The sequence below is a fragment of the Oncorhynchus masou genome, chromosome 28, assembly GCF_036934945.1.
Source record: "Oncorhynchus masou masou isolate Uvic2021 chromosome 28, UVic_Omas_1.1, whole genome shotgun sequence".
In the NCBI taxonomy this organism is placed as follows: domain Eukaryota; kingdom Metazoa; phylum Chordata; class Actinopteri; order Salmoniformes; family Salmonidae; genus Oncorhynchus; species Oncorhynchus masou.
In genome coordinates this window covers 2777951-2800420 of record NC_088239.1, presented here as the reverse complement: position 1 = coordinate 2800420, position 22470 = coordinate 2777951, and the positions used below count along the sequence as shown (strand labels likewise).

The following is a 22470-nucleotide window of genomic DNA, read 5'->3' as shown; positions in this document are numbered from 1 at the left end:
GACCTTTGACTTTTTGGCCCTGACGGAGACCTGGATCACCCCAGAGAACACTGCTACTTCAGCTGGTCTCTCTTCACCTCACTATGTTTCTCTTATAGTCTGAGAGCATCTGGTCGTCACGGTGATGGCACAGGGCTACTCATTTCTCCTAAGTGGAGATGACCTCTTTTCTGGCTGTGACATGCTGTCACTTTCACTTGTCCACTCAAACTTAACATTATTGTCATCTATCTCCCACCAGGTGCCCTTGGAGAGTTCCTCAATGACCTTGACACCTTGGAGAGGTGACGATGGCTCACCGCTCTTAGTACTCGATGACTTCAACCGCTCACCGCTCTTAGTACTCGGTGACTTCAACCGCTCACCACTCTTAGTACTCGGTGACTTCAACCGCTCACCGCTCTTAGTACTCCATGACTTCAACCGCTCACCGCTCTGAGTACTCGATGACTTCAACCGCTCACCGCTCTTAGTACTCGGTGACTTCAACCGCTCACCGCTCTTAGTACTCGGTGACTTCAACCGCTCACCGCTCTTAGTACTCCATGACTTCAACCGCTCACCGCTCTTAGTACTCGATGACTTCAACCGCTCACCGCTCTTAGTACTCGATGACTTCAACCGCTCACCACTCTTAATACTCCATGACTTCAACCGCTCACCGCTCTTAGTCCTCGGAAACTTCAACCGCTCACCGCTCTTAGTACTCCATGACTTCAACCGCTCACCGCTCTTAGTACTCGGTGACTTCAACCGCTCACCGCTCTTAGTACTCCATGACTTCAACCGCTCACCGCTCTTAGTACTCGATGACTTCAACCGTTCACCGCTCTTAGTACTCCATGACTTCAACCGCTCACCGCTCTTAGTACTTGATGACTTCAACCGCTCACCGCTCTTAGTACTCGATGACTTCAACCGCTCACCGCTCTTAGTACTCGATGACTTCAACCGCTCCCGCTGTTAGTACTCGATGACTTCAACCACTCACCGCTCTTAGTACTCGGTGACTTCAACCGCTCACCGCTCTTAGTACTCCGTGACTTCAACCGCTCACCGCTCTTAGTACTCCATGACTTCAACTGCTCACCGCTCTTAGTACTCGATGACTTCAACCGCTCACCGCTCTTAGTACTCCATGACTTCAACCGCTCACCGCTCTTAGTACTCGATGACTTCAACCGCTCACCGCTCTTAGTCCTCGGTGACTTCAACCGCTCACCGCTCTTAGTACTCGATGACTTCAACCGCTCACCGCTCTTAGTACTCCATGATTTCAACCGCTCACCGCTCTTAGTCCTCGGTGACTTCAACCGCTCACCGCTCTTAGTACTCGGTGACTTCAACCGCTCACCGCTCTTAGTCCTCGATGACTTCAACCGCTCACCGCTCTTAGTACTCGATGACTTCAACCGCTCACCGCTCTTAGTACTCGATGACTTCAACCGCTCACCGTTCTTAGTACTCGATGACTTCAACCGCTCACCGCTCTTAGTACTCGGTGACTTCAACTGCTCACCGCTCTTAGTACTCGATGACTTCAACCGCCACCGCTCTTAGTACTGTGACTTCAACCACTCACCGCTCTTAGTACTCGATGACTTCAACCGCTCACCGCTCTTAGTACTGGTGACTTCAACCGCCACCGCTCTTAGTACTCGATGACTTCAACCGCCACCGCTCTTAGTACTCCATGATTTCAACCGCCACCGCTCTTAGTACTGATGACTTCAACCGCCACCGCTCTTAGTACTCGATGACTTCAACCGCTCCCGCTGTTAGTACTCGATGACTTCAACCGCCACCGCTCTTAGTACTCGGTGACTTCAACCGCCACCGCTCTTAGTACTCCGTGACTTCAACCGCTCACCGCTCTTAGTACTCGGTGACTTCAACCGCCACCGCTCTTAGTACTGGTGACTTCAACCGCCACCGCTCTTAGTACTCCGGACTTCAACCGCTCACCGCTCTTAGTACTGATGACTTCAACCGCCACCGCTCTTAGTACTCCATGACTTCAACCGCTCACCGCTCTTAGTACTCGATGACTTCAACCGCTCACCGCTCTTAGTCCTCGGTGACTTCAACCGCTCACCGCTCTTAGTACTCGATGACTTCAACCGCTCACCGCTCTTGGTACTCGGTGACTTCAACCGCTCACCGCTCTTAGTCCTCGATGACTTCAACCGCTCACCGCTCTTAGTACTCGATGACTTCAACCGCTCACCGCTCTTAGTACTCGGTGACTTCAACTGCTCACCGCTCTTAGTACTCGATGACTTCAACCACTCACCGCTCTTAGTACTCGATGACTTCAACCGCTCACCGCTCTTAGTACTCGGTGACTTCAACCGCTCACCGCTCTTAGTACTCGATGACTTCAACCGCCACCGCTCTTAGTACTCGGTGACTTCAACCGCCACCGCTCTTAGTACTCGATGACTTCAACCGCTCACCGCTCTTAGTACTGATGACTTCAACCGCTCACCGCTCTTAGTACTCGATGACTTCAACCGCCACCGCTCTTAGTACTCGATGACTTCAACCGCTCACCGCTCTTAGTACTCGATGACTTCAACCGCTCACCGCTCTTAGTACTCGATGACTTCAACCGCTCACCGCTCTTAGTACTCGGTGACTTCAACCGCTCACCGCTCTTAGTACTCGGTGACTTCAACCGCTCACCGCTCTTAGTACTCGGTGACTTCAACCGCTCACCGCTCTTAGTACTCGATGACTTCAACCGCTCACCGCTCTTAGTACTCGATGACTTCAACCGCTCACCGCTCTTAGTACTCGGTGACTTCAACCGCTCACCGCTGTTAGTACTCGATGACTTCAACCGCTCACCGCTGTTAGTACTCGATGACTTCAACCGCTCACCGCTCTTAGTACTCGATGACTTCAACCGCTCACCGCTCTTAGTACTCGATGACTTCAACCGCTCACCGCTCTTAGTACTCGATGACTTCAACCGCTCACCGCTCTTAGTACTCGGTGACTTCAACCTCCCGATGTCTGCCTTTGCTCAATTTCTTTGCAACTGTCTCTCCCCCTCCTTTCATCTTGACCTCACCCTTTCCCAGAAGCCTCCAACTCAACGACTTCCTCTTTACTAGAGGTCTACTAATCTAACTGCAACCCCCCCCAGGCTCCTGAGTGGTGCAGCGGTCTAAGCACTGCATCTCAGTGCAAGAGGTGTCACAACAGTCCCTGGTTCGAATCCAGTCTGTATCACATCCAGCTGTGATTGAGATTCCAATAGGGCGGCGCACATTTGGCCACAGTAGGCAGTCATAGTAAATAAGAATTTGTTCTTAACTGACTTGCCTAGTTAAATAACTACTTTGTTTCCTTTTCTCCAACCCTTAGCCCCTGACCAGATGGTCAAGCGCCATCGCAATCTTTGCTCGCTCTCCCACTACTCTATCCTCTTCTATCCTATGATCTCTGCCTTCTGATAAATTCTTCTCCCTCCTGTCTCCTGATTTTTGCCTCTTTGACTCAACTCCTTTCCCCCTGGCCAGCTCGGCCCTCCCCTCCTGCTCCGTGGCTGAGTGAGGTTGATGACATCCGCTCCTCATTCACTTAGCCTATTGGGACCAGTGGACTCTACACCACCTCTTTCTCCCCTCTCTCCAGATGAAGTCCTGCAACTAGTGAGGTCTGGCCATACAACAACCTGCCAGCTCGACCCCATCCACTCCTCTGTTCTCCAGACCATCTCTGGAGGCCTTCTCCCTTTTTTCTCCCATCAACTCTTCCGTGGCTGCGTCAACTCATCTCATGTCAAACTATAGACCTGTGTCCCTCCTTTTCTCTCTCCTCAGTTCTCATCCTCCTAGATCTATCTGCTGCCTTCGACACCGTGAACCATCAGATCCTCCTCTCCACCCTCTCAGGACTGGGAGTCTCAGGCTCTATCAGATCCTCCTCTCCACCCTCTCAGGGCTGGGTGTCTCAGGCTCGATCAGATCCTCCTCTCCACTCTCACAGGGCTGGGCGTCTCAGGCTCTATCAGATCCTCCTCTCCACCCTCTCAGGGCTGGGCGTCTCAGGCTCTATCAGATCCTCCTCTCCCCCCTCTCAGGGCTGGGCGTCTCAGGCTCTATCAGATCCTTCTCTCCACCCTCTCAGGGCTGGGTGTCTCAGGCTCCATCAGATCCTCCTCTCCACCCTCTCAGGGCTGGGTGTCTCAGGCTCTATCAGATCCTCCTCTCCACCCTCTCAGGGCTGGGTGTCTCAGGCTCTATCAGATCCTCCTCTCCACCCTCTCAGGGCTGGGTGTCTCAGGCTCTATCAGATCCTCCCCTCCACCCTCTCAGGGCTGGGCGTCTCAGGCTCTGCCTCCTCTCCACCCTCTCAGGGCTGGGAGTCTCAGGCTCTATCAGATCCTCCCCTCCACCCTCTCAGGGCTGGGCGTCTCAGGCTCTGCCTCCTCTCCACCCTCTCAGGGCTGGGTGTCTCAGGCTCTATCAGATCCTCCCCTCCACCCTCTCAGGGCTGGGTGTCTCAGGCTCTATCAGATCCTCCTCTCCACCCTATTAGGGCTGGGTGTCTCAGGCTCTATCAGATCCTCCTCTCCACCCTCTCAGGGCTGGGTGTCTCAGGCTCTATCAGATCTTCCCCTCCACCCTCTCAGGGCTGGGTGTCTCAGGCTCTATCAGATCCTCCCCTCCACCCTCACAGGGCTGGGTGTCTCAGACTCTATCAGATCCTCCTTACCACCCTCACAGGGCTGGGTGTCTCAGACTCTATCAGATCCTCCTTACCACCCTCACAGGGCTGGGTGTCTCAGACTCTATCAGATCCTCCTTACCACCCTCACAGGGCTGGGTGTCTCAGACTCTATCAGATCCTCCTCTCCACCCTCACAGGGCTGGGCGTCTCAGGCTCTATCAGGTCCTCTCCACCCTCTCAGGGCTGGGTGTCTCAGGCTCTATCAGATCCTCCTCTCCACCCTCTCAGGGCTGGGCGTCTCAGACTCTATCAGATCCTCCTCTCCACCCTCTCAGGGCTGGGCGTCTCAGGGTCTATCATCTCCACCCTCTCAGGGCTGGGCGTCTCAGGCTCTATCATCTCCACCCTCTCAGGGCTGGGAGTCTCAGGCTCTATCAGATCCTCCTCTCCACCCTCTCAGGGCTGGGTGTCTCAGGCTCTATCAGATCCTCCTCTCCACCCTCTCAGGGCTGGGCTTCTCAGGCTCTATCAGATCCTCCTCTCCACCCTCTCAGGGCTGGAGGTCTCAGGCTCTATCAGATCCTTCTCTCCACCCTCTCAGGGCTGGTTGTCTCAGGCTCTATCAGATCCTCCTCTCCACCCTCTCAGGGCTGGAGGTCTCAGGCTCTATCAGATCCTTCTCTCCACCCTCTCAGGGATGGGCACAGTGTTGCCATCCCAGAGTACAAAGAACCTTGGTGTGACCCTGGACAACACCCTGTTCTCTGCAAACATCAAAGCAGTGACCCACTCCTGCAGGTTCAGGCTCTACAACATCCGTAGAGTATGACCCTACCTCACACAGGAAGTGGTGCAGGTCCTAATCCAGGCACTCGTCATCTCCCGTCTGGACGACTGCAACTCGCTGTTGTCAGGGCTCCCCGCTTGTGCCATCAAACTCCTGCAACTAATCCAGAACGCTGCAGCCCTCCTGGTTTTCAACCTTCCCAAGCTCTCCAACGTCACCCCGCTCTTCCGCACACCAAGAGGAATTGTCCCTCCCTACCTTCAGGCTATGCTCAAACCCAACACCCCAACCCGAACACTCAGTTCTGCCACCTCTGGTCTCTTGGCCCCCTACGGGAGGGCAGGTCCTGCTCTGCCCAGTCCAAACTCTTCTCGGTTCTCGCACCCCTGCAGTTAGGACATCAGAGTCCCTGCCCATCTTCTGAAAGCATCATAATTAATCCCTCACCTCGACCTCAACTTAACCCCCCCTCATCAGTCAATTGTTTTAAGTGTCACATGTTGAATGTCCTTCCCTGTAACTGTGCTGAAAATCTATTAATTTGATTTTGAAAAACACACATTATTTACTAATTGTTGGTAACAGTGATTAGTCTGCTGTTTGAGTCAGCATCAAGGGTGCTTTGCTATTCTTGGGGATGACTTTTGATTCCCTCCAAATAGGAGTGGCAATATAGTCTGCTATCTTCCAAGCTGTCAGACCCCAGTGGCATGTCATTTCTGATAGACCTCTTCCACACTCACTTTACAATGGTTGTCTTTCATAATCCGGTCAGTTATGCATGGATGTGTTGGTTCAGAATTAGTTGTTGGCATTTCGTGCCTGAATTTGCTTTTGCCAATGAAAAAGTCATTTTGTGACGAATGAGCCATCTGATTCAATGAATGATGGAGCCGCTTTGTTTGCCCAAGGTTTCATTGACGGTGCTTTTTACTGTCATTCTCTTTGTAATTTCTCTTTGTTTCGTAATGTTTCTTCTTTTTGCTTAGTCACATGATTTCTCAGTATGTATGACGATCAGCTGTGTAGCCTTATTTGCCATTCCTTTTGCCTCATCCCTCTCAAACATGTTTTTGTTCCTCATTAATCCAATTCCTCATTAATCCAATTCCTCATTAATCCAATTCCTCATTGATCCAATTCCTCATTGATCCAATTCCTCATTGATCCAATTCCTCATTAATCCAATTCCTCATTAATCCAATTCCTCATTGATCCAATTCCTCATTGATCCAATTCCTCATTGATCCAATTCCTCATTAATCCAATTCCTCATTAATCCAAGGGGATTTAAAAAAAATAATTTTCTTAATGGATTTATGCTTATTAGTAGCTTCAAGAAACAATTTCATAAATGTGTCAAGTATGGTGTCTGGTTGCTCCTCATTACAGACCAGCAAACATTCTTTACATCTTCAACTTAGGAATCATTACAACACCTCTTATACGCTTGTTTGGGCTTTTAGGCTGGGTTTCTGTATAAGCACTTTGTGACATCTGCTTATGTAAAAAGGGCTTTATAAAAAAAATATTTGATACATTAGGCCCAGCCTTTAGAACTTTGGTTTTCTAGATATGATAGATATGATATTATAATCACTACATCCTATGGATCTGGATACTACTTGTCTTGCCCGACTCATGCCTCTCCCTTGAGATGAATGAGCAGGCGAAGGTTACCCCAGCTTCAGGCCTATTACCTACGGATGTTGCCGTTCCAGCCCGGTTCCAATTCTAGTGACCCGCTGGTACCACCCGCTGGTACCACCCGCTGGTACCACCCGCTGGTACCACCCGCTGGTACCACCCGATGATACCAACCGCTGATACCACCCGCTGGTACCACCCGATGATACCACCCGCTGATACCAACCGCTGATACCAACCGCACCACTGGTTTTACACTCTGCAGCCGACAGCTGAAAGGAGAAACCTTTATTAAAAAACACTCAGCGAGATGCTCGGGGGGTAGGGCGACCCATAGTTCATCAGGCTCTAGAGTATACTGTTTCCCTCGGCAACGGTTATCATTAAATAAATATTAGTTTGACACCTACGGGTACGCATCACCCACCCTTCATCTGTGGACCTGGAGTTACTCAACGTAATGGGACCTAGTGTCCTACAAAAACAAGAAGGTATCTGTCACGCCCTGGTCGAAGTATTTTATGTTTTTCTTCATTTATTTGGTCAGGCCAGGGTGTGGCATGGGTTTTTGTATGTGGTGTGTTTTGTATTGGGATTGTAGCTTCGTGGGGTGTTCTAGATAAGTCTATGGCTGTCTGAAGTGGTTCTCAATCAGAGGCAGGTGTTTATCGTTGTCTCTGATTGGGAACCATATTTAGGCAGCCATATTCTTTGAGAGTTTCGTGGGTGATTGTCCTGATGTCCCTGTTCTGTGTTTATTTACACCAGTATAGGCTGTTTCAGTTTTCGTTACGTTCATTGTGTTTGTTGTTTTGTAATTTATTCGTGTTTACGTCAGTTTATTAAACATTGATCGCAATCTACACGCCGCATTTTGGTCCGACTCTCCTTCACACCGAGAAAGCCGTAACAGAATCACCCACCACAACAGGACCAAGCGGCGTGTCAAAAGGCAGCAGCAGCAGAAGATACATAATAAGGATTTCTGGACTTGGGAGGAAATGCTAAACGGAGGAAGACGCGAGGAGGAAGAACTGAAGGCGGTGAAAGCGGAGAGGCGCTGGTATGAAGAGGCAGCACGGCGACGCGGATGGAAGCCGAGAGTCAGATTTCTTGGGGGGGGCTCACAGGGAGTATGGCGACGTTAGGTAGGAGACCTACGCCAACTTCCTGTAGTTACCGGGGGCTAGAGAGACCGGGCAGGCACCGTGTTATGCTGTGGTGCGCACGGTGTCTCCAGTGTGGGTGCATAGCCCGGTGCGTATCGGCCGGGCTAGACTGAGCGTCGAGCCAAATGCCATGGCACCAGCCTTGCACACGGTATCCCCGGTTCGCCTGCATAGCCCAGTGCGGGCTATTCCACCTCGCCCACCTCGCCGCACTGGCAGAGCGACCGGGAGTATTCAACCAGGTAAGGTTGGGCAGGCTCGGTGCTCAAGAGCTCCAGTGCGCCTGCACGGTCCGGTCTACCCTGTACCACCTCCACGCACCAGCCCTCCGGTGGCAGCTCCCCCACCAGGCTTCCTGTGCGTGTCCTCGGCCCAGTACCACCAGTGCCAGCACCACGCATCAGGCCTACAGTGCGCCTCGCCTCTCCAGCGCTGCCAGAGCCTTCCTCCTCTCCTGCGCTGCCGGAGTCTCCCGCCTGTCCAGCGCTGCCAGAGCCTTCTGCCTCTACAGCCAGACTCTTCCAGATCCGCCAGTCAGCCAGACTCTTCCAGATCTGCCAGTCAGCCAGACTCTTCCAGATCCGCCAGTCAGCCAGGAACTGCCAGAACCGCCAGCCAGCCAGGATCTGCCAGATCCAACTACCTGCCTGAGCTTTCTCTCAGTGCCGAGCTGCCCCTCAGTGCCGAGCTGCCCCTCAGTGCCGAGCTGCCCCTCAGTCCAGTGGGGTTCTGGGTGAGGACTACTAGGCCATGGTCGGCGGCGAGGGTGGACTATCTAAGGACTCGAGGAGGAGGGACTAAGACTTTGATAGAGTGGGGCCCACGTCCTGCGCCGGAGCAGCCGCCATGGACAGACGCCCACCCGGACCCTCCCCTATGGTTTTTGGTGCGTCCGGGAGTCCGCACCTTGGGGGGGGGGGCTGGGTTCTGTCACGCCCTGGTCGAAGTATTTTGTGTTTTTCTTCATTTATTTGGTCAGGCCAGGGTGTGGCATGGGTTTATTGTATGTGGTGTGTTTTGTATTGGGATTTTAGCTTAGTGGGGTGTTCTAGATAAGTCTATGGCTGTCTGAAGTGGTTCTCCATCAGAGGCAGGTGTTTATCGTTGTCTCTGATTGGGAACCATATTTAGGCAGCCATATTCTTTGAGTGTTTCGTGGGTGATTGTCCTTAGTGTCCTTATGTCCCTGTTCTGTGTTTATTTACACCAGTATAGGCTGTTTCGGTTTTCGTTACGTTCATTGTGTTTGTTGTTTTGTAATTGATTCGTGTTTACGTCAGTTTATTAAACATGGATCGCAATCTGCACGCCGCATTTTGGTCCGACTCTCCTTCACACCGAGAAAGCCGTAACAGTATCGTTACCATGTCAGCCTTAACATCCTAAAACATTTCTACGTTTCCTATTTGTAGAAAGACAGAGGAACCCTCTAGTTCGGTCAGCCTGACTGGTTAGGGTCAACAAGATTGTTCTGGGGGGAATCCACTTTCTTTTAGTTATTCAAGCACAGCCCTTTACACTTTACTGTCTCTTCTAGAGGAAATGTGTTCCTCAAGAAGAATATGAAAGATATGTCCCTCTGTGGGTAAAGAGCCTCTGATGTCTTAGAAGAATTCAGAAGATGTAACAGACTTCAACACCAACGTTCCAAAAGTTGAATGAAAAAACAACAGTAGTAGAAACCGCAAAAATAACAACAAAAAGCTCCTCTAAGCAAAACGACCATTCTAACCGTTAAACAATTACTTATATATACTGTCAATCAATAAATCAATCAAATGTATTTATAAAGCCCTTTTTACATCAGCCGATGTCACAAAGTGCTGTACAGAAACCCAGCCTGAAACCCCAAACTGCAAGCAATGCAGGTGTAGAAGCATGGTGGCTAGGAAACTCCCTAGAAAGGCCAGAACCTTTTAGAAACCTAGAGAGGAACCAGGCTCTGAGGGGTGGCCAGTCCTCTTCTGGCTGTGCTGGGTGGATATTATAACAGAACATGGCCAAGATGTTCAAACGTTCATAAATGACCAGCAGGGTCAGATAATAATAATCACAGTGGTTTCAGAGGGTGCAACAGGTCAGCACCTCAGGAGTAAATGTCAGTTGGCTCTTCATAGTCGATCATTCAGAGTTAGAGACAGCAGGTGCGGTAGAGAGAGAGTTGAAAACAGCAGGTCTGGGACAGGTAGCACGCCCAGTGAACAGGTCAGGGTTCCATAGCCGCAGGCAGAACAGTTGAAACTGGAGCAGCAGCACGACCAGTTGGACTGGGGACAACAAGGAGTCATCATGCCAGGTAGTCCTAAGACTTGGTCCCAGGGCTCAGGTCCTCCGGGAGGGAGAGGGAGACAATTAGAGTGAGCATACTTCATTTCACACACCGGATAAGACAGGAGAAATACTCCAGACATAACAAACTGACCCTAGACCCCTGTCATATTCCCCTACACAACTCCTCCCTCAAAATCGGCTACATCTGGTCCATACTGGACACCCCCGCCCCAAACCCCCAGTCCTTGTTGCTCACGTTATCTTCCAGAAGGACGTCAAAGGAGGAGGTTGTAGAAGTTCATGTTTAATCACACCTCTCTAGGCCTCCGTTCTGGTAATTCCCCCGGCTCCACCTTTGACTCTGCTGATGCTGGTGTCGAAGGTGAAGGTCCTGTTTTACTTTCACAACGACTTCCTGCCTTTATGGCTTCCTGCTCCCTCTGATCCAGAATCAGCTGTATAGACCTCCGAATACAACAGGTGTAGACCTTACAGTGAAATGCTTACTTTCAAGCCCTTAAACAACAATGCAGTTAAATAAAAATACCTATAAAAAAAGTAAGCGATAAGAATAACAACTTATTGAAGAGCAGCATTAAATAACAATAGCGGGGAGAAATACAGGGGAGGGTGGAGCAATGCAAATAGTCTGGGTAGCCATTTGATTAGCTGTTCAGGAGTCTTATGGCTTGGGGGTAGAAGCTGTTCTGGAGCCTCTTGGACCTAGACTTGCCTGCTGTGCGGTAGCAGAGAGAACAGTCTATGACTAGGGTGGCTGGTGTAATTGACCATTTTTATGGCCTTCCTCTGACACTGCCTGGTATAGAGGTCCTGGACGGCAGGAAGCTTGGCCCCGGTGATGTACTGGGCAGTACGCACTACCCTCTGTAGTGCCTTGCGGTCGGAGGCCGAGCAATTGCCATACCAGGCGGTGATGCAACCTGTCAGGGTACTCTCGATGTTGCAGCTGTAGAACCGTTTGAGGAGCTGAGGACCAATGCCAAATCTTTTCAGTCTCCTGAGGGGGAATAGGTTTTGTCGTGCCCTCTTCACGACTGTCTTGGTGCGCTCAGCAGGAGTGAGGGTTACATCCAAACCTCGGGTCACCACATTCTTTAGGGCAGATTTCTTTAGCATTAGTAAAGATGTGATCAATACGTGGATGATGTCGTTATTGTGTTGTTTGTAAATACCCTGGTAGGTTGACTGCAGGAACTGGTTACAGTTGGAAGATTTTTCGTTGAGTGGGCAGCTTGATGAAAGCCAATCAATATTTAAATCACCCAGAAAATATACATATCTGTTGATATCACAAACATTATCAAGCATTTCACACATATTATCCAGATACTGACTGTTAGCACTAGCTAGCTGTCTTCTGTGATATGTGGTTGTGTTGACTTGTATTTCCGTCCACTTCAACTTCGTGTCTAATTCCAGTGCTTTTTTTCTTTGTTGTGCTAGTCCATAATGCGTGTCTCCCTCCTTCCTAGGAGAGAAACCGTATATCTGTGAGATCTGTGGGAAGAGTTTCACCAGTCGTCCCAACATGAAGCGTCACCGCCGGACCCATACGGGGGAGAAGCCGTACCCTTGCGAGGTGTGTGGTCAGAGGTTCCGTTTCTCCAACATGCTCAAAGCGCACAAGGAGAAGTGCATCCGGGTCAGCAACCCCATGGTAACTGACAACAACGACTCGCTGGGCATCGACCCCTCCTCCCCAACTGTTTCTGCGGACCCTGCTGCGATTGGTCAGGTGGTTTTAGGGGCGGTGCTCCCGGGGGCAATGCACCACCATGCCACGCCCCTCTCCCTCCCCCTGATCCACTCCCTGGGGGGGCTGCCCCACACCCCCGCCCCCCACCTCCCCCTTTTCCACCCTTCTTCTCTGGCAGGATGGGCTCCAACATCTAGCTAACGCACTCCGCTCTGCTAACAGACCAGACCGCTAGCATCCATCTACTCTACAACGCTCTGCTAACAGACCGCTAGCATCCATCTACTCCACAACGCTCTGCTAACAGACCGCTAACATCCATCTACTCCACAACACTCTGCTAACAGACCGCTAACATCCATCTACTCCACAACACTCTGCTAACAGACCGCTAGCATCCATCTACTCCACAACGCTCTGCTAACAGACCGCTAGCATCCATCTACTCCACAACGCTCTGCTAACAGACCGCTAGCATCCATCTACTCCACAACGCTCTGCTAACAGACCGCTAGCATCCATCTACTCCACAACACTCTGCTAACAGACTGCTAGCATCCATCTACTCCACAACACTCTGCTAACAGACTGCTAGCATCCATCTACTCTACAACGCTCTGCTAACAGACTGCTAGCATCCATCTACTCCACAACACTCTGCTAACAGACCAGACTGCTAGCATCCATCAACTCTACAACACTTTGCTTACAGACCGTTAGCATCCATCTACTCTACAACACTTTGCTTACAGGCTGCTAGCATCCATCTACTCTACAACGCTCTGCTAACAGACTGCTAGCATCCATCAACTCTACAACACTTTGCTTACAGACCGTTAGCATCCATCTACTCTACAACCAGTCAGCCAACCCCCCCGCCCCCCTCCACCGACTTCTGAAGTAATCAGACTATCTATGAGAGGAGGGGGATTTACAGGAGCAGAGCGAGACATGGATGGAAGGAGGATTCCTTCATATAACCACATCTCAGCCTGAAGACCAAGGCATCTTAACTCGGCTCTGGTCTCTGTGTGGATTCTGCAGTCTGAAGACCAAGGCATCTTAACTCGGCTCTGGTCTCTGTGTGGATTCTGCAGCCTGAAGACCAAGGCATCTTAACTCGGCTCTGGTCTCTGTGTGGACTCTGCAGCCTGAAGAGGTGAAGGATCATACAGAGGCTTCTTGTAACATAAACAGTATAAATGCATACACCTACCATGTGGAAATGTTTTTACTGTGTGGAATAGTTCATCTCTGCCCTGGCCGTTGAGAGTTCAGAGGGACTTGTAAAATGACAACATGCATTACATCTGTCGTTTCATTGTTTTCATTCTGCTTACCACAAAGCCACACCCTTTAATAAGACCATGCTTGTAGCACAATGTAACATTAACACCTCCTCCGACAAACTAGTTACTGGTGAGATTAATGACCCCTTCTCATATTAACTAGCTATTTACTGGGTTGATTTTGGGGCCTAAACTCCTCCCCTAGTTGGTCTGTGTGGAATTAGTTCTCTACAAAAGGTTCTAGGTGTTCTGTGTACAGTGAGTTCACTCTGAAAGTTTACCTCTCTGTCCTAACAGAGGTATATGGAGCCAGACGTCTCCTGCAGAGCCCTGTCTCCCTCTTCTCCTGATCCTCATCCTCCTCTCCCCTACCCTTCTCTCTCCTCCCCTCCTCTATTGTCATCCTCCTCTCTCCCTCCTCTTCAGACGTCTCCTGCAGAACCCTGTCTCTCTCTTCTCCTGATCCTCATCCTCCTCTCCCCTACCCTTCTCTTTCCTCCCCTCCTCTAACGTTATCCTCCTCTCTCCCCCCATCATCAGACGTCTCCTGCAGAGCCCTTTCTCCCTCTTCTCCTGATCCTCATCCTCCTCTCCCCTCTCTTTCCCTCCTCTTCAGACGTCTCCCGCAGAGCCCTGTATCTCTCCTGTCCTCACCAGACGTTGCCTACAGAGCCCTCTCTCCTCCGTTCTCATCCTCCTCTCCCCTCTCTCTTTCCCTCCTCTTCAGACATCTCCAGCAGTGCCCTGTCTCTCCTCTCCTCACCCTCTATCCTCCTCTCCCTGTTCTCACAGTTGTAGTCCATTCCTCACAGTGAATGGACTCTATTAGCCATCAGACCAGACCAACAGGAACCATCATTCTCTTAGCCACCTGTTCTTCTGATCTGTCTGTTAAAACACGCATCTGGCATCGCAATAACCAACTCCCGTGAGCTCACATGCTAGTGAGATTATTATAAAGCCTCTAAAATCAATCCTGCATCTTATTTTGAACCTTAGTGTTATTTAAGATGTACTCTTTTTGTGTGTTAAATGTTAAAATTGTGACAGTTTGTGTAATTTGTGTGTGGCAACATTATGCCATTATATAAGGTGTTTTAGAAGGTTATGACTAGACAGTCACGTTGGAAAGGTTATGACTAGACAGTCACGTTGGAAAGGTTATGACTAGACAGTCACGTTGGAAAGGTTATGACTAGACAGTCACGTTGGAAAGGTTATGACTAGACAGTCACGTTGGAAAGGTTATGACTAGACAGTCACGTTGGAAAGGTTATGACTAGACAGTCAGGGTTAGGGTTTTGCAGTGCACAGGAGAATGCAGTAAAGTGTGTGTGTGTGTGTGTGTGTGTGTGTGTGTGTGTGTGTGTGTGTGTGTGTGTGTGTGTGTGTGTGTGTGTGTGTGTGTGTGTGTGTGTGTGTGTGTGTGTGTGTGTGTGTGTGTGTGTGTGTGTGTGTGTGTGTGTGTGTGTGTGTGTGTGAGAATGATCAGTAAAGGTTGTGTGAAACAGTCAATCTGACCCTGAATAGATGAACAATCAGCCAATCAGCTTGAGATTCCCAAAGTGGGAAGTAAAGTGGAGAGACATTTATCTGACTTGTCGTCTATTGCTGATGTTTAGAAACCACTGTACAGAGCTTGGATTGTAGCCTATTCCTGCTCTTTTCAAGTAGTGTAAAGTACTGAAGTAAAAATACTTTAAAGTACTAGTACTACTTAAGTAGTTTTTGGGGGGTATCTGTACTTTACTATTTATATTTTTTACAACTTTTACTTTTACTTCACTATGTTCCTAAAGAAAATAATGTACCTTCTACTCCATACATTTTGCCTGACACCCAAAAGTAGTCATTACATTTTGAATGCTTAGCAGGACAGAAAATGGTCCAATTCACACACAAGAGAACGTCCCTGGTCGTCCCTACTGCCTCTGGTCTGGAGGACTCACTAAACACACATGCTTTGTTTGTAAATGATGTCTGAGTGTTGGTGTTGCCCCTGGCAACCATACATTTTTTTTTTACATGAAATTTGTGCCATCTGGCTTGCTTAATATAAGGAATTTGTTATTATTCGTAATTTTACGTTTGATACTTCAGTATTTTTAAAAATAAATGCTTTTAGACTTTTACTCAAGTAGTATTTTACTGGGTGACTTTCACTTTTACTTGAGTAATTTTCTATTAAGGTATATTTACTTTTACTCAAGTATGACAATTGGATACTTTTTACTCCACTGATGACATCACGGACGCTAGCCCGAAATCTATCAAATTTCACATTTTTTTTAAATGCTGTTAAGAAAAACCAATCATATCTGCTCAATGGTCTACTATCTGAGGAACAGTTTAGATATATTGGAGAAAGGTGAATTATTCCTTATGAAGGTGAATTATTCCTTATGAAGAAGATACAGTGTAATTGGTTCCACTAGTTTACTCAACTTTTCGGTCAAAGTTTTACATGAACGTAAACATTTTAGTTGGCCCAAACTTAGCTCCAACATCAGAAAATGTAAGCAAAAATGTTGCTGATTTAAAAACGTGTTTGCTCAAATTGTCTCATATGTTCATTCAACTATATATCTGACCTAATAGACGGCTGTGGAACCAGTTACTTAATGATATTTAGTTGGAACAACTCCTTTTTTATTTATTGCAATTTTTATAGTATATTAGATAGAACTCTGGAGAATTTGTATACCTGTAATCTATTGCGCTAATCCCAAGCTAGCTCTGTAAACTTAGTTAAAGGCAATCATAGCAAACATATTGTCTCCCCAAAATGTGCAATCTTTGGCTTCACAATGGCAAAATGTGTAGAATAGCAGGAAATTAGCTTTAAAACTGCACATTTTTCTCTTTGCACCATGGAAAAATGTGTAGTTGCAGGAAAAATGCTTTAAAACGAAAAATGTTTATCTCAGTCTCATGACACAATGTACAGAATAGCATTATTAAACTGCACATTTTTTTCCCTGTGCCCCATGGCAAAATGTGCTAAAATGTAGAAAGTTAGCAGTAGTCTGGCTCTGGAAGAGCAGGAGAAGAGGAGGAGATGTACAATTATATAATCATCTCCAGAGTACTGTGGGACTGTCATGAGATTTTCCCCATCAATAGACAATAGCAGCTATTATATTATCCATGGGTCTATCTCTATAGTAGATTCTGTTATATTATCTATGAGTCTATCTCTTAGTAGATTATGTTATATTATCTATGAGTCTATCTCTATAGTAGATTCTGTTATACTATCTATAGGTCTATCTCTATAGTAGATTCTGTTATATTATCTATGAGTCTATCTCTATAGTAGATTCTGTTATACTATCTATGGGTCTATCTCTATAGTAGATTGTTATACTATCTCTGGGTCTATCTCTATAGTAGATTGTGTCATATTATCTATGGGTCTATCTGTATAGATAGTTGATGGAAATGAGATGCCATGGAACTGAATGTGATGTAGGTGGGTATTGGGTTAGTTAGGGCTGGTTGGTGGATATTGGGTTAATTAGGGCTGGTTGGTGGGTATTGGGTTAGTTAGGGCTGGTTGGTGGGTATTGGGTTAGTTAGGGCTGGTTGGTGGATATTGGGTTAATTAGGGCTGGTTGGTGGGTATTGGGTTAGTTAGGGCTGGTTGGTGGGTATTGGGTTAGTTAGCTCTGGTTGGTGGATATTGGGTTAGTTAGGGCTGGTTGGTGGGTATTGGGTTAGTTAGGGCTGGTTGGTGGGTATTGGGTTAGTTAGGGCTGTTTGGTGGATATTGGGCTTGTTAGGGCTGGTTGGTGGGTATTGGGTTAATTAGGGCTGGTTGGTGGATATTGGTTAAGGACGAATGGTTGGTGGATATTGGGTTAGTTAGGGTTGGTTGGTGGGTATTGGGTTAATTAGGGCTGGTTGGTGGGTATTGGGTTAATTAGGGCTGGTTGGTGGGTATTGGGTTAGTTGGGGCTGGTTGGTGGGTATTGGGTTAGTTGGGGCTGGTTGGTGGGTATTGGGTTAGTTAGCTCTGGTTGGCGGGTATTGGGTAAGTTAGGGCTGGTTGGTGGATATTGGGTTAGTTATGGCTGGTTGGTGGGTATTGGGTTAGTTAGGGCTGGTTGGTGGGTATTGGGTTAGTTAGGGCTGGTTGGTGGATATTGGGTTAATTAGGGCTGGTTGGTGGATAATGGTTAAGGACGAATGGTTGGTGGATATTGGGTTAATTAGGGCTGGTTGGTGGGTATTGGGTTAGTTAGGGTTGGTTGGTGGATAATGGTTAAGGACGAATGGTTGGTGGATATTGGGTTAGTTAGGGCTGGTTGGTGGATATTTGGTTAATTAGGGCTGGTTGGTGGGTATTGGGTTAGTTAGGGTTGGTTGGTGGATATTTGGTTAATTAGGGCTGGTTGGTGGATATTTGGTTAGTTAGGGTTGGTTGGTGGATATTGGGTTAATTAGGGCTGGTTGGTGGGTAATGGGTTAGTTAGGGTTGGTTGGTGGGTATTGGGTTAGTTAGGGCTGGTTGGTGGGTATTGGGTTAGTTAGGGCTGGTTGGTGGGTATTGCGTTAGTTAGGGCTGGTTGGTGGATATTTGGTTAATTAGGGCTGGTTGGTGGGTATTGGGTTAGTTAGGGCTGGTTGGTGGGTATTGGGTTAGTTAGGGTTGGTTGGTGGGTATTGGGTTAGTTGGGGCTGGTTGGTGGGTATTGGGTTAGTTAGCTCTGGTTGGCGGGTATTGGGTAAGTTAGGGCTGGTTGGTGGGTATTGGCTTAGTTATGGCTGGTTGGTGGGTATTGGGTTAGTTAGGGCTGGTTGGTGGGTATTGGGTTAGTTAGGGCTGGTTGGTGGATATTGGGTTAATTAGGGCTGGTTGGTGGATAATGGTTAAGGACGAATGGTTGGTGGATATTGGGTTAATTAGGGCTGGTTGGTGGATATTTGGTTAGTTAGGGCTGGTTGGTGGGTATTGGGTTAGTTAGGGTTGGTTGGTGGGTATTGGGTTAGTTAGGGCTGGTTGGTGGGTATTGGGTTAGTTAGGGTTGGTTGGTGGGTATTGGGTTAGTTAGGGTTGGTTGGTGGGTATTGGGTTAGTTAGGGCTGGTTGGTGGGTATTGCGTTAGTTAGGGCTGGTTGGTGGATATTTGGTTAGTTAGGGTTGGTTGGTGGGTATTGGGTTAGTTAGGGCTGGTTGGTGGGTATTGCGTTAGTTAGGGCTGGTTGGTGGATATTTGGTTAATTAGGGCTGGTTGGTGGGTATTGGGTTAGTTAGGGCTGGTTGGTGGGTATTGGGTTAGTTAGGGCTGGTTGGTGGGTATTGCGTTAGTTAGGGCTGGTTGGTGGGTATTGGTTAAGGAGGAATGGTAGTGGTGGTACTACTGCTATAGCACTTTGGGTCAGAATGTGGTTGCAACTTTCCAGGATCGTCCAACCAGGATTTCTAGAAACCTGGGGAATGTATTCAACATTCGTGGAAGGTTGCAACCCTACATCAGAACGATGTGTAAATGTACATCAATAGCCAAATGAGTAACAAGAGAAAGTAGTATTGAATAGGTACTATTACACAGAGAGCATTACTTTACAGCCATCTCTTTATAGTCTTTGCACTCTAAGATGCTTGGTGATGGATCGGTGCTTGATTGGCTCACAATCAATATATTTACTGTATCTTAAAGAGTTTTCAGTGCTGTGTTGCCATTAGAGAGAGATAAGCATCCCTAGTATCAGATCTGAAGGATTGTGGGTAATGGAACTTGGTATTTAATTGTGTGAGTATGTTTATGTTTTTCATGAAAAAGCACTTACTGGCCAACCCTGTTAATTGATCAAATGCTTTGAATCTGTGTGATCATGTCTAACATGATAATGGATAAGTTCCACTCGAAGGAAAGAGAAGGGACATTTAAATGGTCCCTGTTTAGTTAACATGTCCTTAAACCAGGGTATGTTGGAGCTGATGAGTTGGTTCTCAGAAGTGTGATTGTTTGCATTTTGCATTCATTATAAAAAATAAAAAATGTTTGTCAAAAAGTGAAACCAGGCTGGTCCCGCCGGCCAGCTAGGTTAGGGCCGGGACGTTGAGTGTTTTTTGTAAAGCCTGTTGGGATTTGTAGTTCTTGGGATAAGCTAAAAGATAGAGGCTGTAGTCCAGTAGGGTTGATTCTGTGGCCTTCAGCTGGAAGAAAAGTGGTTTGAATTTCGACCTCTGAGGAATTTACTTTTCTATGTTCCTTCTGGCTGGTGAGAAGACCGTGTGTATATTAAGGCTTATGGAGACAGAGTTAATGTTTTCACAATGGAGGGTCATTGTTTCCTTATGGTCTGTTCTAGTGTTACATCTAATGTTTCAAAGAGAGGTTGGTGGTTCTGCACATGTGAGGTTGGGTTAGTGGGTCTAGTAAACGTCCAGTTCCGAGGAAAAGAAAGGCTGACATTTACCATAATAGAAATCAACAATGTCATACCCGAATCAAAACAATTTAAAGGTTTTCATGTACCTAACTACCGCTTCCTACTGCTGCATTAAAACCAGTCATATTGTGTCTACCATTTGTTGATTCTATACATTACAGTGTAAACCCAATGTCTTAGTAGACTGGTCTACATAGACCATGACTATACAGTAGTTGTATGGGCTAGCTATATAAACACCGTACTTAAACAATGAGCACTATAGTGTCTAGAGGTGCTATTAACATTACATGTATCCTATCGGTTTGTGATTATCATGTGTAACACAGGAGACTAATTCAATATTAAACAATACAGATATATTATTCCAAAATTGTTTCATGTTGTTATTTCTGTGTGTAGAGCGGAGTGATGTTTGAATTAAATGTTTTGGTTTCATATGATTAAATTGACTGTTATGTTTTATTGATGGCATTCACTAGCTGAAATTATTCTATACTGTGTTGATACCACTGGTGCAGCAGCTGTAAAGACTGCCCACTGTAGGACCCAGCACTACTCTCTCTGAACCCTGTTCAGCAGGACATCTTGGAAACTTCAGACAGAAATATGTTATGTAGAACAAACACGCCCCTCTGACATGTAGACCAAGGAATCCTATTGGCTCTATTTGTGGCATTTCTATCTGCAATGATCACAACATTGGAAACTGAAGGTGGCCCAGTTCTCATCTGGCTCCTGTGTCATACTGAGGGATTTACTAGTGTCACAGCTGATGGACATTTAATGAATGAATTCAACAATAACACAGATGATTTATCTTCAGTTAGACCATTTTAATTGACACAATGTATCTACACAGTGAAAAGCATTCATTCTTTCCCCACTCCAGAAGTCTGCTCTACGTCTGCTCCCGTGAACTGCTAGCATTATATGTGAGTTAAACTCTGTTAAACTCAGAGGAGTTGATTTGGACACAGCGAGTTTGGGGGGTACCAGAGAGCATCACAGTAGAGTCCTCTAGAAGTGTTGATAATAGAGTCCTCTAGATGTGTTGTAATAATAGAGTCCCCTAGAAGTGTTAATAGTAGAGTCCTCTAGAAGTGTTGATAATAGAGTCCTCTAGAAGTGTTAATAATAGAGACCTCTAGATGTGTTGTAAAAATAGAGTCCTCTAGAAGTGTTGATAATAGTCCTCTAGAAGTGTTGATAATAGAGTCCTCTAGAAGTGTTGATAATAGAGTCCTCTAGAAGTGTTGATAATAGAGTCCTCTAGAAGTGTTGATATTAGAGTCATCTAGAAGTTGTTGATAATAGAGTCCTTTAGAAGTGTTGATAATAGAGTCCTCTAGAAGTGTTAATAATAGAGTCCTCTAGAAGTGTTGTAATAATAGAGTCCTCTAGATGTGTTGATAGAGTCCTCTAGACCTGTTGATAATAGAGCCCTCTAGTTTTGTTGATAATAGAGTCATCTAGAAGTGTTGATAATAGAGTCCTCTAGATGTGTTGATAATAGAGTCCTCTAGAAGTGTTGATAATAGAGTCCTCTAGAAGTGTTGATAATAGAGTCCTCTAGAAGTGTTGATAATAGAGTCCTCTAGACCTGTTGATAATAGAGTCCTCTAGACCTGTTGATAATAAAGTCCTCTAGACCTGTTGATAATAGAATCCTCTCGACCTGTTGTAATAGTAGAGTCCTCTAGAAGTGTTGATAATAGAGTCCTCTAGAAGTGTTGATAATAGAGTCCTCTAGAAGTGTTGATAATAGAGTCCTCTAGATGTGTTGATAATAGAGTCCTCTAGAAGTGTTGATAATAGAGTCCTCTAGACGTGTTGATAATAAAGTCCTCTAGACCTGTTGATAATAGAATCCTCTCGACCTGTTGTAATAGTAGAGTCCTCTAGAAGTGTTGATAATAGAGTCCTCTAGACGTGTTGATAGTAGAGTCCTCTAGACCTGTTGATAATAAAGTCCTCTAGACCTGTTGATAATAGAATTCTCTAGACCTGTTGATAATAGAATCCTCTAGAAGTGTTGATAATAGAGTCCTCTAGAAGTGTTAATAATAGAATCCTCTAGAAGTGTTGATAATAGAGTCCTCTAGACCTGTTGATAATAAAGTCCTCTAGACCTGTTGATAATAGAATCCTCTAGACCTGTTGTAATAGTAGAGTCCTCTAGAAGTGTTGATAATAGAGTCCTCTAGAAGTGTTGATAATAGAGTCCTCGAGAAGTGTTGATAATAGAGTCCTCTAGAAGTGTTGATAATAGAGTCCTCTAGAAGTGTTGATAATAGAGTCCTCTAGATGTGTTGATAATAGAGTCCTCTAGAAGAGTTAATAATAGAGTCCTCTAGAAGTGTTCATAATAGAGTCCTCTAGAAGTGTTAATAATATAATCCTCTAGACCTGTTGATAATTGAGTCCTCTAGACATGTTGTAATAATGGAGTCCTCTAGAAGTGTTGATAATAGAGTCCTCTAGATGTGTTGATAATATAGTCCTCCAGAA

The 22470-nt window shown here is 46.8% G+C and overlaps 1 protein-coding gene across 1 annotated transcript in view; it reads left to right on the top strand.

The window, feature by feature from the left end:
• zbtb47b (zinc finger and BTB domain containing 47b) overlaps positions 1-20332 on the top strand; it is a 169459-nt gene extending 149127 nt beyond the window's left edge. The window contains 2 exon segments of the mRNA XM_064941131.1: positions 12048-12416; positions 12419-20332. Coding sequence (XP_064797203.1) covers positions 12048-12416; positions 12419-12468 — 419 coding nt within the window. The 3' untranslated portion in view covers positions 12469-20332.
• The last annotated feature ends 2138 nt before the right edge of the window (positions 20333-22470 follow it).